General features: G+C 41.6%; 1 protein-coding gene across 1 annotated transcript in view; it reads right to left on the bottom strand.

Moving 5' to 3' along the window:
* Positions 1-316: 316 nt before the first annotated feature.
* The window catches only part of LOC103608513 (coiled-coil domain-containing protein 60-like), a gene marked incomplete at its 3' end in the record, with an annotated part of 41,720 nt that continues 26,961 nt past the window's right edge, over positions 317-15,075 (bottom strand). Inside the window, exons 6-7 of the mRNA XM_008592941.1 lie at positions 11,718-11,949; positions 317-401 (exon numbers count right to left, since the gene is read on the bottom strand). Coding sequence (XP_008591163.1) covers positions 317-401; positions 11,718-11,949 — 317 coding nt within the window. The remainder of the gene's footprint in view (positions 402-11,717; positions 11,950-15,075) is intronic.

Below are 15,075 nucleotides of genomic sequence, written 5' to 3'. Positions count from 1 at the left end.
AGGTGATGTGGCAGAGTGGTTAAGAAAATGGCTTTGGAATTGGAAAGGTCTGGGTTGGAGTCACAGCCTTACCATTCACTAGCTTCAGCAAGTCACTTAGCCTCTCTGAGCCTCATTTCCTTATTTGTAAAATAAAGATAATAGTACTTACCTCCTAGGGTTGTTGTAAGAACTCAGGGAAGTGATGCACATGAACAAAGTACATAAATCAGTGCCTGTCACAGAGAAAATGCTCAATAATTGGCAATTGCTATTGTTAATGCTATTGCTGTTATTCTGATATTGTTTATTTTCCCCAGGAGTCAAGAGAACATACCTGGGTGCTTTTTTTTGCATCCCGTTATCTATCATCATTGTCCTCCGGGAATCTTCCCGAACCATCTCCAGGAGTTTCTGCAGATCTGATGGAAACATGAGAGGTCATCCTTGACCAAAGGGTGCCCTTGAGACATGACTGCTCAGGGCAGGGCCCAGCCCCCAGGCTGGGATCACCCCTGCTTTTGAGTGATTTGACTGAGGTCCAGAGGAGGTGGCTCATCATGTTTGACAGGTTGTAAATCTGACCATGACACCCCCCTGCTTAAAACCCTTCTATGACTCTCCCTTTTTCTTTTGGCAGCATCTAAATTCCTCTGCATGGCCTAGGAGGCCTTTCAGGATCTGGATGCTCTTTTTCTCTCCTGTTTCATCTCCCTTCTCTTTCTCATCTTAAACTCTACTGCACTTAGAGAAAACTGTTTCCAATTCTGAGATGAGATCATCCTGTTCAGGAAGCCCTCTCTGATCCCCATAGGTCTGAATTCTAAAACTGGTGATCCACAAGTTGAATCCAGCTTGCAAATGTGTCTTATTTGATTCAATGTGGATGCCAAGCTTTTAAAACTGGAAGGCTTCACATACAAATCCAGGCCTCCAGCTTCCTAGAAAGAAGTCTGAGGTAGGGCTACATTGCTGTCATTTCTGCTGCAGGCCAACAGTGGCCCTTAGACAGGAGTGTGCTCTCTAGCTCCACGTGCCTCTCACCACTCCTCATTGCATTAGTTGACTTTTATTTTCATACTTAGTGTTGTTGATTTTTATATACTGTAGAAATATTTTTTCATACCTGACTGTTATGTGTTGAATTGTGTCACCCCAAAAGATATAAAGTCCTAATCTCTAGTACCTCAGAACCTCAGAATGTGACTTTATTTGGAAATAGGGCTGCTGTAAATGTAATTAGTTAAGTTAAAGTAAGTTCATATTGGAGTAGGGTGGGCCTTTAATACAATATGACTGGTGTCCTTGTAATAAGAGGAGAGAAAGACACACAAGGGGAAGATGGCCATGTGATGACAGAGGCAAAATCGGAGTGATGCATCTACAAGTCAAGGAATGCCAATGGCTGCCAGCAACCACCAGAAGCTAGAAAAGGCAAGGCATGATTCTTCCCTACAGAATTTGGAGGAATAATGGCCCTGAAGACACCCTGATTTGGGGTCTCTAGCATCCAGAACTGTGAGATGACAAATTTCCATTGTTTAAAGCCATCCAGTCTGTGGTAATTGTTACACAGCCCTAGGAAACTAATACACTGACACTCTCAAAGGTTGGAAAATGAAATATATGTGGATTATATTGGAAATATATGTGGAGTATATAGTTGGAAGTATACATGGAGTATATTGGAAATATACAAGGAATATATAATTGGAAAATGAAATATACACATTTCTTGAAGTCTGTGCTTCAAGAAAAGTGGGAGAGTGGAAATAGATGGTCCTGATTTATATATATACAGTTTTCAAATACCTGGCTCCCTCACCCATTTCCACTTTCTAGCGTGGAACTTGCTTAGTACAAAACCACAGGCTTTGGGAATTCCTTTTCCTCAAGTAGCTGTCCGCAGTGCTGAAATATCAGTGAGGTTTAACTTGGTGACTGTGACTCCTCCATAGTTTCTCCCCAGATTTATGAACAAGGAGAGAGAAAAGGAGGAAAATACAAAGTCAGACATTGGAGGGTCAGAGACATCCCAAGAAAAAAGGGGAGACTTTTGAGATGGTTTTTAGATAATTTCAGGAACTGTAGTGGATTGAATTATGTCCCCCCAAAACTCATTGACACTTGAATTTTGTCCCCCAAGTTTCATATATTAGAAGCTTAATCCCCACTGTAACTGTTGAGGGTGGAAAATCCTATTATGGTTACTGAAAGATAGGGCCTTGAAGAGGTGATTGGATTGTGGGACCATGCTGTGGTGAATGGGTTAAAGGTGATGGTCGGTGGCGTGATTCTGAGGGCTTTAAAAGAAGAGAGAGGGGAGTCTACTCTCTTGCTCTCTCTGCTTCCACTGTCTTGCAATGGGTCACTGGGTCTCACTGGGTCTCACTGGGTCACTGGGTCACTGTCACCACCACCAGATAGACTTTGACTTTGATCTTGCAATGTGAGAGCCCTGGGTCACTGTCACCACCACCAGAAAGTCTTTGAACTTCCCAGCTTCAGAAACTGTAAGCAATAAATTTCATTTTTCAAATTACCTAGTTCCAGGTATTTTGTTATAAGCAAAATAATACAGGACTAATACAGGAACCAAAAAAGAAACTACAATCGGCAATTACTGGAACATGAGCAACTGAAGGGAAAGTCTTAAACATGTATTCTTAGCAGTGAAACCTGTTTGCATCCAAAATAAACAAACATGCTACTTGGATGGCTCCACTGATGGTAAATAATTTTTGGTTTTTATCTATCTCAATGAAAAATATTGGTGGTATTTGCACTGTCTCAGAACAGACAGTAGAGTGGCTGATACTGGTTTCATGTGTTTTTGAAAAATCTATCACGTTTTACTTCCTCCTCTGGGATTCTTTTTTTTTTTTTATTTCTTTTTAAATTCATGGCCGCAAAACATTTAAAAAGACTAAGATCATAGAAAATATGCTCTCTCACCACAATAACAGAAGGAAATTTAGAAAATTCACAAATGTCTGGAAATTAAACAACACTCTCCTAAATAAACAATGGGTAAAAAGGAAAACCACAGGGAAATTAGAGAGTGCTTTGAGATAAAAATCAAAGCACCACATATCAAATTTATAGGATGCAGGGCTCATGCAGTGCTTAGAAGAAAATTTATACTTGTAAACACCTATATTAAAAATCAGAAAAATCTCCAATCAGTAATGTAAACTTCTACCTTAAGAAAATAGAAAAAGAAGAGCAAACTAAACCAAAAGCAAATGTAAGTAGGAAATAACAAAGATTTTAACAGAAATATATGAAATGGGGAATTAAAAATAATAGAGAAAATTAACAAAACCAAAAGTTGATTCTTTAAAAAGATCAACAAAATTTGCAAACCTTTAGATTGACCAAGAAAAAAACAGAGAAGAATGAAATTAGTAAAATCAAAAATAAAACAGGGGTATTATCACATTGTCATTATGTTTTTTTTGCAGCAGTTAAGATTTAGTTTCTTTCTCTTTCTCATTTGTATTTTTGTTCTACCAGTGGGTTTTATTCTTTCTTGTGAATTCCTGGTAGTGATTACCTTTTGTAGGATTCCAGATGCAGGACTTCCTTGAGGATTTCTTGTAGAGCTGGTCATGAAATAGTGAACTCCTGCAGTTTTTGTCTGTGTGAAAAATACACTATTTTCCCCTTGTTTCTAAAGGATAGCCTTGCTGGGTATAGTATTCCTGGCTGGCAGGTTTTTTCTTTTAGTCTTTTGAATATATCATCCCATTTTCTTCTGGCCTGTAGAGTTTCTGTTGAGAAGTCTCTGTTAGTCTTATAGGGGCTCCCTTATAAGCAACTTGACACTTCTCTTGTTTCTTTAATGATTCTCTCTTTGTCTTTGAGTTTTGTCAGTTTGACTATAATGTGTCTTGGGGAGGATCTTTTTGGGTTGAATCTGTCTGGGAATATTTGAGCCTCCAGAATCTGAAGGCCCATGTCTCTCCCTATACCTGGGAAGTTTTCTGTTATTATTTAATTTAATAGGTTTTCCATACCTTTTCCTTTCTCCTTCCCTTCTGTAACACCCATAATTTGAATGTTTGCACATGCAAGGTTATCTGGTAGGTCTCTTAGAATTTCTTCATTTTTTAAAATTCTTTTTTCCTTTTTTTTGTCTGTCTGGGTTATTTCAAAAAGACTGTTTTCAAGATCAGAAATTCTTTTGTCTGCTTAAGCTATCAGTTGTGATTTTTATTTCATTGAGTAACTCTTTCAGTTCCATGAGTTCTGCTACATTCTTTTTAAAGGTATTAATGTCTTTGTAAATTTCCTCCTTCAAATCCTGGATTTTTTTTCCTTGATTCATTATGTTGTTTAACTGAGTCTTCTTGTATCTCAGTGAGTTTTCTTAAGATTATTGCTTGGAATTCCTTTTCAATCATTTCAAGTGTTTCCTTTTCTACAGGGCCTGGTATTTGAGAATTACTGTATTTTTTTTGTGGTGTCATATTTTCTTGGGTTTTCATATTTCTAGTATCTCTACATTGATGTCTGGTCATCTGGTAGAGCAGTTGCTTCTTCTATTACTCTGGAGTGGTCTTTGAGGAGAGACACATCCTCTTCTTTTTCCCGTCTCTGCTGGTGACTCTCCTTGTGTCAATGCAGTCGAGTGTCTGGCAAGGCACCTACATGGTGGCTGTGGCTACTGCTGTGGCATTGAGCTGCTTTTGTAGCAGCTGTAGCTGTTGCAGTGGCTGTGGTGGGCCACCTGCAAGGTAATGGTGTTTTTGGCATGCTCTCTTGCCTGCTTCTGGGCAGAGGGATCTGCCCTCAGCTCCTGCCTTGGACCCAGGCATGCTCTCTTGCTTGCTCCTGAGTGGAGGAGGCTACCCTTAGCTCTTGATCCTCTGGAATTCTGGAAGAATATTCTCTTCCCTCATCCAACAACCACACCTGGTAAGGTGTGAACTTACACAGCACACTATTCCCTTGACCTCTACCATCACACTGACTTCATGGGATGGAGATTACCTGTTCACTTGTGGGTCTTCCCCTCTAGGCTGTGAGTTCCTTGAGGTCAGGGGCCACATTGTATTTGTCTTTCTATAGATAGCACCTGGCACTGTGCTTGGCACATGGGATCTTAGCCAATAGCTGCTGAAAGAATAAGTGAACAACTAAGGAGAAAAAAGAGGGAAGGATGTTTGAGACCATGAGCTAGACTTGGGTATCAGTGAAGGATGACAATGCCAGTGCAGACACTTTTCATCTTGTTGTGGGTGCCTGTAGTCAGCTCAAGCTCAGGTCTCAAAAGCCATACCAGGAAGGGAGGCCTGATGCCCAGGGCTTCCCAAGACCATTTCTATCCATCCTTGTTTATGAATGCAATCATTGGGTGCTAGGGAAAGAGCACCTTTCCTTAGTGACTTTGGAGCCATGTAGGCTGTGATAAATGTCAATATTTAGTCATTTCACACCCTACCTCCTCATTCTCAAGTAGTTTATCTTCCTAGTAATTTGTGGGCATGATCCCATTTGACCTGAATCTGACCTTCATGTTGGTCTTGGCATATCAACTCCCCTACTGCCACACATCACAGGATCTTCAGGGTGTGTCCAGAAGTCTATTAGTGAGGGGGCTGTGGCTGTTTTCACTACTTTCTTCCCTCCTCCTGGGAACCAAGCAGCAACATCTGACTGCTCCTTCATTGCTTTCCCCATCTATAAGCAAACCAGCCTAGGGATGGGTGGATATCAGCAAATGACCCCTGTGACCTGCCACATTGGCAGCCCTCCTAGAGAATCATGTATAAAGCTCCACACTCATCTAATTCACCACAGATTGGTTTTTCTGCTTGCCAAATGTCTCTAGGTAGGAAAGGTGCCCACCAACGTGAAGCTCCATCCATCATGTAGCTGATGTTGGATATGTGTGAAATAGAACAAAGCCTTGGGACTCCTCAAGGTTATCTGGAATAAAGGATTTTTTTTGGAAAGGGTGCAGGTGGTACAAAATGGAGTTTCCTTGAGGAAGACAGTCTTGTGATGGATGTCCATACTTAGAGGAACCTTCTCAGTTCTCAGGGCTGTGGAAATGTCATTATCCATGGCTCAGAGATAATGTCATCCTGTGTTCTCAAATGCCAAATCATCTCTCCAGAGAAAAAAATTCTGGCTTTCTTACTCCACCTTCCATCCCCAGCCTATCTGAAACTTTCACCATTGAATGGCTAAATCCATTTCTTCTTATTTTGCGGGGAAAATAAAGGATGTCTCTTTGTCGTACAGGGCTGGTTAGAGGGGGAACATTAGATAGCATAGGATCCATGTTTTGAGTTGCTATTGAAGTGAGTTTCTTCTCTAATAGTTTCAAGACTTGGAGCTTCAAGACCAACATAAAGAATGAGCCGGGCTTTGGTTTCATGAGAATCCCCATGATATTGATTTGGGGAGGGGATCAGTCTACAGAAAGGCTATGACCTGCTGTCTCCAGTGATTTGCATCTGCAAAGACTTTGTTATACAGCCAGCCCTGGAAATTAGACCTTGGTCAAATGGTGCATCTCTCAGCATAGAATTCATGAATTCAGAATCAATTTGAGGAGGTTTTAGAAGGCAATGACAGTCTGGAAAATCAATCTAATTTGTCAAGGCTGTGACAAATAGGATGGAGGTTAAGGTATAAATGGAGGAAAAGGATGGGGAGGCTGAAGTAGAAGCACTTTCCCTCCAGGGGGTAAATCTCTGGTGGGAATAGATTTCTCAGCCATTGTTATGCACCTACTGTGTGCCAGGCTGATGGTGGATAAGACATTACTGTTCCACACCTTCAGGGAGCTCACATTAATCTCCCCATTCTTCCTTAGTAATAGAAGTAAGATTCTTTCAGTGTGTGTGAAGGGTAACATTTACTGGCTCATTTCCCCAACATCCTTTGCAGCTGGGCAAGGCCTTGTGGCTAAGTTCTGGGCAATGGTATTTTAGTGTAAGTGTAATATGGAGCTTCTGAGAAGGTTGCTTAAACTCATCTGGGAGTGGACACTTTTGAACATTGCCTACTTCTTCCTGCTTCCGACCTAGAATGTGGGTATGATGGCTGCAGTTTCAACAACCATTTTGGATCGTGAAGTGATGTTGAGGATGGCAGAAAAGAAAGACAAAAGAAAGCAGGATTCCTAGTGATCTTTTGGAGTCATCTTACCAGCCCTGGACTGGTCTTTTTAAATCTGTAAGAAAAATAATCTTTCATCTTTTTTAAGCCACTATTTTTCAGGTCTCTGTACTCAGCCAAAATAAGTTCCTACCTGATACAGTGAGATGTAGTTGTAAATCAAAATTAAGCACTCAATAAAAGGAAATAAAAAGTACTAAAAGACTTGAGAAGAGAGAACTTGGGGGAGTCAGGGAAGGCTTCACAGAGGAAGAAACATTTGAGCTGGGTCCTGAAGATTGAGTAGGAGTTTACCAGACTTCAGGGACAAGATCAGATGCAATTATCTTGCTATTTATGGCTTTCTTGTTTATTGTCTGCCTCTTTCTTCTAAAAGGTAAGCATGGGGAGGGCGGGTACTGTAACTCAATTCCAGACACACAGTTAAGTGCTCAGCAAATGAATTAAAGAAGGTTCAAGAAATCCACACGTGTCACCTATCTGTTGATAGTTTTTCTTAGCTCCTTTCCATCTCAGATAATACTTCTGTTCAGTAAACATTTTTTATGGTGTTGGAGCCTTTCTCAGCTCCCTGATGACAAGTGAGGGCAGTGGGGATTTTTCTCATTGGCAGTCATTGCTCTGAGTCCTGACCACATACTGGATTTTTGCATTCCAGCTTGGACCACACACAGACTCTTGGTCTACCTTTACTTTCTTTTCAGCCTCCTTGAATCTACATTACACTTAGTCCTTCCTGTTCGGCTCAGCCCAGTTCAGACTTGGTTGCCAAGGTCATTCTAGATGGTGTGAAAGACCAGTGGAAGAGCAGGCAGGCAGACCTCAGCTTGGACCCACTGTGGGGACACAGCGGACAAAGATATAGCAGGAAGATGTCTCATGCATCAAAGCCAATAATTTTGCAGTGGGCCAGACCTCCTTCCTGTCCTTGTCTTTCTCTCTCTTTCTTCTATCTTTCTACCGTTCTGTATGAATCCTTCTCTTTCATTTCCTATTTCCTTTTACTGTACCAGCCCAAGCCAGAAAATTCTGAGAATGAATTTTTTACATGACTTATGGAATCCAGTGACAATTCTACCTGGTTTAGGTCCACATACTGCTCTACCAGCAAATAGTACGCAAAATTGTGTATACATGTCTGTTTAAATTTTTTTCTTGAGCAAGGGCCCATAGCTTTTAACAGATTTTCAAATAGGTCTGAGTTCCCAAAATTGTGAGCCACTAAAAAGGCTTGTTTCGGGGTGCAGATCACAGAGTGATACAACTTACCTATATAAAATGTTTGGAAAAGACAGATCTGTAGAGACAGAAAATAGATTTGTGGTTGCCTGGGGGCTCTGGGTGGGAAGGGAGAGGGACTGCTAATAGGCATGAAATTTTCTTTTGGGTTGATGAAAATGTTTGCAAATTGAATTGTGGTGATCACTACACTACTCTGTAAATTTATTAAAAATCATTGAATTTTACATTTAAAATGAATGAATTTTATGGTATGTAAATTACACTTTAATAGAGCTGTTAAAAAGTAGACATCAATTTCAAAGACTTAGAATATAAAATATCTTATTCATAATTTTTATATTGATCGCATGTTGAAATGATAATATTCTATATAAATTTGGCTAAACAAAACATATTTGTAAAATCCAAAAAGGGCAATTGGTGACTGTGGGCTGTCTGTCTCCTTAGGAGAAATGGCTCTGAGTAACCCAAGTTATAGAGTATATTTCTGATCTCTGCTGGGAGAAAGCAAAGAAGTGCATGGCAATCGAACAGGGAAAGGGAACCCCTATGTCTCCTTTAATTGAGTGGGGGTAGAGGTGAAGAAGGAGGGGTTCTTGATGTCTGGCTTGAAGGCAATGAGCCAGGGCAGATTAGTCAGATCTCAGGTAGGACTTACTGAGGTGGAGAGGTTCTTCATCTGGCTTGGTTGAAGATGACTCGTTGTCCTCGATGTCTTTGCCTGTCACCTGGATAACCACACTCTGGGGCTCATCTGAGCCAGGATTCACGGAGATCATGCTGCCCTGGGGGGATGACCCTCCACTGGTCCGAGACAGACTGAGTGTGGAGCCTCGTCGGCTTGGCTCGATGTCTTTGCCTGTCACCTGGATAACCACACTCTGGGGCTCATCTGAGCCAGGATTCATGGAGATCATGCTGCCCTGGGGGGATGACCCTCCACTGGTCCGAGACAGACTGAGTGTGGAGCCTCGTCGGCTTGCCTTGCAGCTGGTGGCTCTTACTGTAGGAATTTTGAATTTCTTGGTCTGAAGGAAAGAAGAAAGAGCGATGTCAGAAAGGAGAAAAAAGGTTGGAAGGAAGGAAGATAGGAGGGAGGGAAAGGGAGAGCGAGGGAGAATGGGAGGGAGGGAAGGTAGGAAGAAAGGAAGGGAGAAAGAAAAAGAGTGAAAACCTGGCTCTGATCGTAAAGTCCTTTTTGCTCTTTCCATACACCAAGAAACATGTCTTGGATCTGGAGTGACCTTTCATCACAAATCAAAGTAATTAAAAAATGAGTATTCTTTGAAGCAAACATGACAAAACTTTTTCTATTAAACGAGTACACAGTTGTCCAAGTATTCACCACGGGAAGCCAAATGTGTATCCAATGATGTTGCCAAGGCTCAGAAGAGTTTTTGACTTTTCTTTTGTAATAACTGTCAGAGTTGATGTTTACACCGTAGGAGAGAATGGGTCTAATTTCTTTAGCCATATCTTGGTTTTGACCCNCCAGCCCTGGACTGGTCTTTTTAAATCTGTAAGAAAAATAATCTTTCATCTTTTTTAAGCCACTATTTTTCAGGTCTCTGTACTCAGCCAAAATAAGTTCCTACCTGATACAGTGAGATGTAGTTGTAAATCAAAATTAAGCACTCAATAAAAGGAAATAAAAAGTACTAAAAGACTTGAGAAGAGAGAACTTGGGGGAGTCAGGGAAGGCTTCACAGAGGAAGAAACATTTGAGCTGGGTCCTGAAGATTGAGTAGGAGTTTACCAGACTTCAGGGACAAGATCAGATGCAATTATCTTGCTATTTATGGCTTTCTTGTTTATTGTCTGCCTCTTTCTTCTAAAAGGTAAGCATGGGGAGGGCGGGTACTGTAACTCAATTCCAGACACACAGTTAAGTGCTCAGCAAATGAATTAAAGAAGGTTCAAGAAATCCACACGTGTCACCTATCTGTTGATAGTTTTTCTTAGCTCCTTTCCATCTCAGATAATACTTCTGTTCAGTAAACATTTTTTATGGTGTTGGAGCCTTTCTCAGCTCCCTGATGACAAGTGAGGGCAGTGGGGATTTTTCTCATTGGCAGTCATTGCTCTGAGTCCTGACCACATACTGGATTTTTGCATTCCAGCTTGGACCACACACAGACTCTTGGTCTACCTTTACTTTCTTTTCAGCCTCCTTGAATCTACATTACACTTAGTCCTTCCTGTTCGGCTCAGCCCAGTTCAGACTTGGTTGCCAAGGTCATTCTAGATGGTGTGAAAGACCAGTGGAAGAGCAGGCAGGCAGACCTCAGCTTGGACCCACTGTGGGGACACAGCGGACAAAGATATAGCAGGAAGATGTCTCATGCATCAAAGCCAATAATTTTGCAGTGGGCCAGACCTCCTTCCTGTCCTTGTCTTTCTCTCTCTTTCTTCTATCTTTCTACCGTTCTGTATGAATCCTTCTCTTTCATTTCCTATTTCCTTTTACTGTACCAGCCCAAGCCAGAAAATTCTGAGAATGAATTTTTTACATGACTTATGGAATCCAGTGACAATTCTACCTGGTTTAGGTCCACATACTGCTCTACCAGCAAATAGTACGCAAAATTGTGTATACATGTCTGTTTAAATTTTTTTCTTGAGCAAGGGCCCATAGCTTTTAACAGATTTTCAAATAGGTCTGAGTTCCCAAAATTGTGAGCCACTAAAAAGGCTTGTTTCGGGGTGCAGATCACAGAGTGATACAACTTACCTATATAAAATGTTTGGAAAAGACAGATCTGTAGAGACAGAAAATAGATTTGTGGTTGCCTGGGGGCTCTGGGTGGGAAGGGAGAGGGACTGCTAATAGGCATGAAATTTTCTTTTGGGTTGATGAAAATGTTTGCAAATTGAATTGTGGTGATCACTACACTACTCTGTAAATTTATTAAAAATCATTGAATTTTACATTTAAAATGAATGAATTTTATGGTATGTAAATTACACTTTAATAGAGCTGTTAAAAAGTAGACATCAATTTCAAAGACTTAGAATATAAAATATCTTATTCATAATTTTTATATTGATCGCATGTTGAAATGATAATATTCTATATAAATTTGGCTAAACAAAACATATTTGTAAAATCCAAAAAGGGCAATTGGTGACTGTGGGCTGTCTGTCTCCTTAGGAGAAATGGCTCTGAGTAACCCAAGTTATAGAGTATATTTCTGATCTCTGCTGGGAGAAAGCAAAGAAGTGCATGGCAATCGAACAGGGAAAGGGAACCCCTATGTCTCCTTTAATTGAGTGGGGGTAGAGGTGAAGAAGGAGGGGTTCTTGATGTCTGGCTTGAAGGCAATGAGCCAGGGCAGATTAGTCAGATCTCAGGTAGGACTTACTGAGGTGGAGAGGTTCTTCATCTGGCTTGGTTGAAGATGACTCGTTGTCCTCGATGTCTTTGCCTGTCACCTGGATAACCACACTCTGGGGCTCATCTGAGCCAGGATTCATGGAGATCATGCTGCCCTGGGGGGATGACCCTCCACTGGTCCGAGACAGACTGAGTGTGGAGCCTCGTCGGCTTGCCTTGCAGCTGGTGGCTCTTACTGTAGGAATTTTGAATTTCTTGGTCTGAAGGAAAGAAGAAAGAGCGATGTCAGAAAGGAGAAAAAAGGTTGGAAGGAAGGAAGATAGGAGGGAGGGAAAGGGAGAGCGAGGGAGAATGGGAGGGAGGGAAGGTAGGAAGAAAGGAAGGGAGAAAGAAAAAGAGTGAAAACCTGGCTCTGATCGTAAAGTCCTTTTTGCTCTTTCCATACACCAAGAAACATGTCTTGGATCTGGAGTGACCTTTCATCACAAATCAAAGTAATTAAAAAATGAGTATTCTTTGAAGCAAACATGACAAAACTTTTTCTATTAAACGAGTACACAGTTGTCCAAGTATTCACCACGGGAAGCCAAATGTGTATCCAATGATGTTGCCAAGGCTCAGAAGAGTTTTTGACTTTTCTTTTGTAATAACTGTCAGAGTTGATGTTTACACCGTAGGAGAGAATGGGTCTAATTTCTTTAGCCATATCTTGGTTTTGACCCAAATTGCATGTGTCAACTTTTTGTTCATCAAGTTGATGTCTGGGCCTCAAAGAATGGAGGTTTATATTCACTGGGGTTTTCTAAAGAACACAAGATGAAGAAAATTCTAGGCCTGACATTTAGGAAGTGGAGAAGGGGAAGCAGATTTCCCTAGTGAGGTAGCATTTTTGCCATGGTTGTAGTAGGTGGGGAGGAATGGATGACAAGTCTTAGAAGGGACTAAAGGGTAGGTAGGGAAAGTCCTGTGAGGGGAATATGTATTTTTGGAAGGAAAGGAGTTGAAGAGAGCTGGTTACAGGTGTAGGGGTGTGTGTGTGTGTGTGTGTGGGTGGGTGTACATACCCTCCCGGCACAATTGGTGTAACTTCAGAACACACCATTCGGAGTCATGTGCCCATTCAACTTGTGATCCAAGTTTCAGAGAAGCTTCCTAACTTGCCCAAGATCACACCCCTAGCAAGTGGTGGAGCCAAGATTTAAACCCAGGTCAGGCTAACACCAAAGCTAATTACTATGCCTTGCTTAAAAACAAAAGCCTTTTTCCAGCAGGATTGGCAATGCCCTGGATACCATGCTGATGATTCTTTATGGCATTTAAAATGCCAGGTTTACAGTGGGGTAAGAGAAGGCCCTCAACTGCTCCAGAAAAACAGTTCAATACAGGCTGGGCTATAGTTTACACTCAATTTATAGAAACCCTTTTATTTGAGAACATTTAAAAATGAAAGCTCTTGGCGGGGAAGGGAGGCAGACTGATTTCTTCTTTAAATGAAACCTATAGTGTTTGATATGCTAGGAAAAAGGATAAAGAGAAGAGGCAGCACTGAAGGCCACACACACACACACACACACACACACACACACACACACACACACACACACACTTTTTTGGCATCTGGCCAAACCCTTGACCTTGGCGTTATCAGCACCATGCTCTAATCAAGTGAGCTAACTGGCCAGTCCCCACACCAATATTTAATACAGATGGAATAGTGTGGAGAGAATTGTATTCTGTGGGATTCATGTTAGGGAGTCTACTGTATGAGTACCCTGTGAGGCCCTGAATATGGATGGAACCTTCTTGTACCAGAAGAGGGGAGGGATTTCTTGGTTGCACAGGGGAAGGAGAAGGTGGGGGAAGCGGGGGGCTGTGAGGCTTAAGATGAGATCTCTCCCCGTGACTGCTCCTGTCTCCTCCACATCTTCAGCAAAACTCTATACAAATGACAGAGTGCTTCAGAATGTGACAGGCTGGGGAACTGGAGTTTGAACTGGATTGAATCAGATCTCCAAGGGTGGATGACAAAATGACTGAGAAAAAAAAAGCAAGTACCCAAAGTTAGCATATGCTCTCCTTTGATAAATTAGGAACTTTGTACAATGCTCCCTTTGTCTTGACACTGCAAGTGGTCAAGAGCTTGCCAGACTGACAGAAAGCCCCTCTATGCCCTGCCACTCTGGAGAGAGACGAGGTCAGAGCTTAGGGATATACAGGTAGAAGTTGACTCATCCTGTTTCATCTGGCACAGTATGAATTCCTGACTGGAAACCATACTCTCTAGATCAATGTCATTTTTGAAGGCTGGACAGATTGTGTCCTGGATCTTGCAATGAACACTGGACTCAGAACCAGGAGCCCTCAGGGGGGCCTTGAGCAAGTTGCACTGCCCTGCCTCAATTTCCTTATCTATAAAACAAGGTGGTGGGTAGTGGACTGGGATAACCTCAGAAGAGCTTTCCATATTCAGAGTTCTGTCTGCATCTTCTTTGAGCTAGGATTTCATCCTGTGCTCCTAAAGTTGCCATTAATTAAAATTCAATTATCCACTCCAGCCAGGAAATCCAAAGTGAAGGGATGACACCTCCGATTAATTGAGAGTAGCAGAAGAATAAAATGTGAAGGGAAGATGTGACAGGCAGTTTCAGCATATTGCTTGCCCTTTATTGAACTGACTGTCTCTGAATTGACTTAAATTCCCAAATGCTTTTTCTCTATTTTTTATATTTTCTCAGGAGTGGTGTTAACTAGCTGCTTGTTCTACCTCAGTAGGAACTGATTTTTGGCAATAGAAAAAAAGATTTCCCTGAGTGGTTCCTTGTACTTTCTAAGAAGTGGGAGTTGCAAACTGGTGGTCCCTGGGAGATGTGTTCAGCTGCCCAGTATTTTACAAATTGAGGAGATTTTTATATAGAAACTGAAGTTTTTGGTTTCTCTTGAAAATGGTAGGCCCTGGGTTCCCATTGTCACATGGCAAGATTAGCTAGAGCTGAGCAGAAGTTCTTCCCTTTAGCTACGTAGGAGTGTTCCAGTTTGCCACAGACCTTACCGCTCCCTATTGTTTCCCATCCAGCCTGATTTTTTTCATTAACACAATTTGCCTGGACCTTATAAATGACTGCTTTGGGACTGACAAGCTCTACACATATAGAGAAATGCAAGGCTTGTGGGAGTTTGTTGGAGTCTCTTGTTCAAAGTCCTCATTTTACAGATAGAGAGACTGAAGTCAGAAGAGGGAAAAGGACTTGTCTAAGGTCACACAGTGAACTGGATCACTGTGGCTGACCCGGGTCTCTTGTGTCCTAATTTAGTGCTCCCCTATGCCCAGAGTGGACCATGCTGCAGCCCAGGGTTTGACCTGCAAACTTGCTGGGGAATTCAATTAT

Source organism: Galeopterus variegatus, unplaced genomic scaffold, assembly GCF_000696425.1.
Source record: "Galeopterus variegatus unplaced genomic scaffold, G_variegatus-3.0.2 Scaffold8509, whole genome shotgun sequence".
NCBI lineage: Eukaryota > Metazoa > Chordata > Mammalia > Dermoptera > Cynocephalidae > Galeopterus > Galeopterus variegatus.
This window is presented reverse-complemented; position numbering and strand designations above follow the sequence as displayed.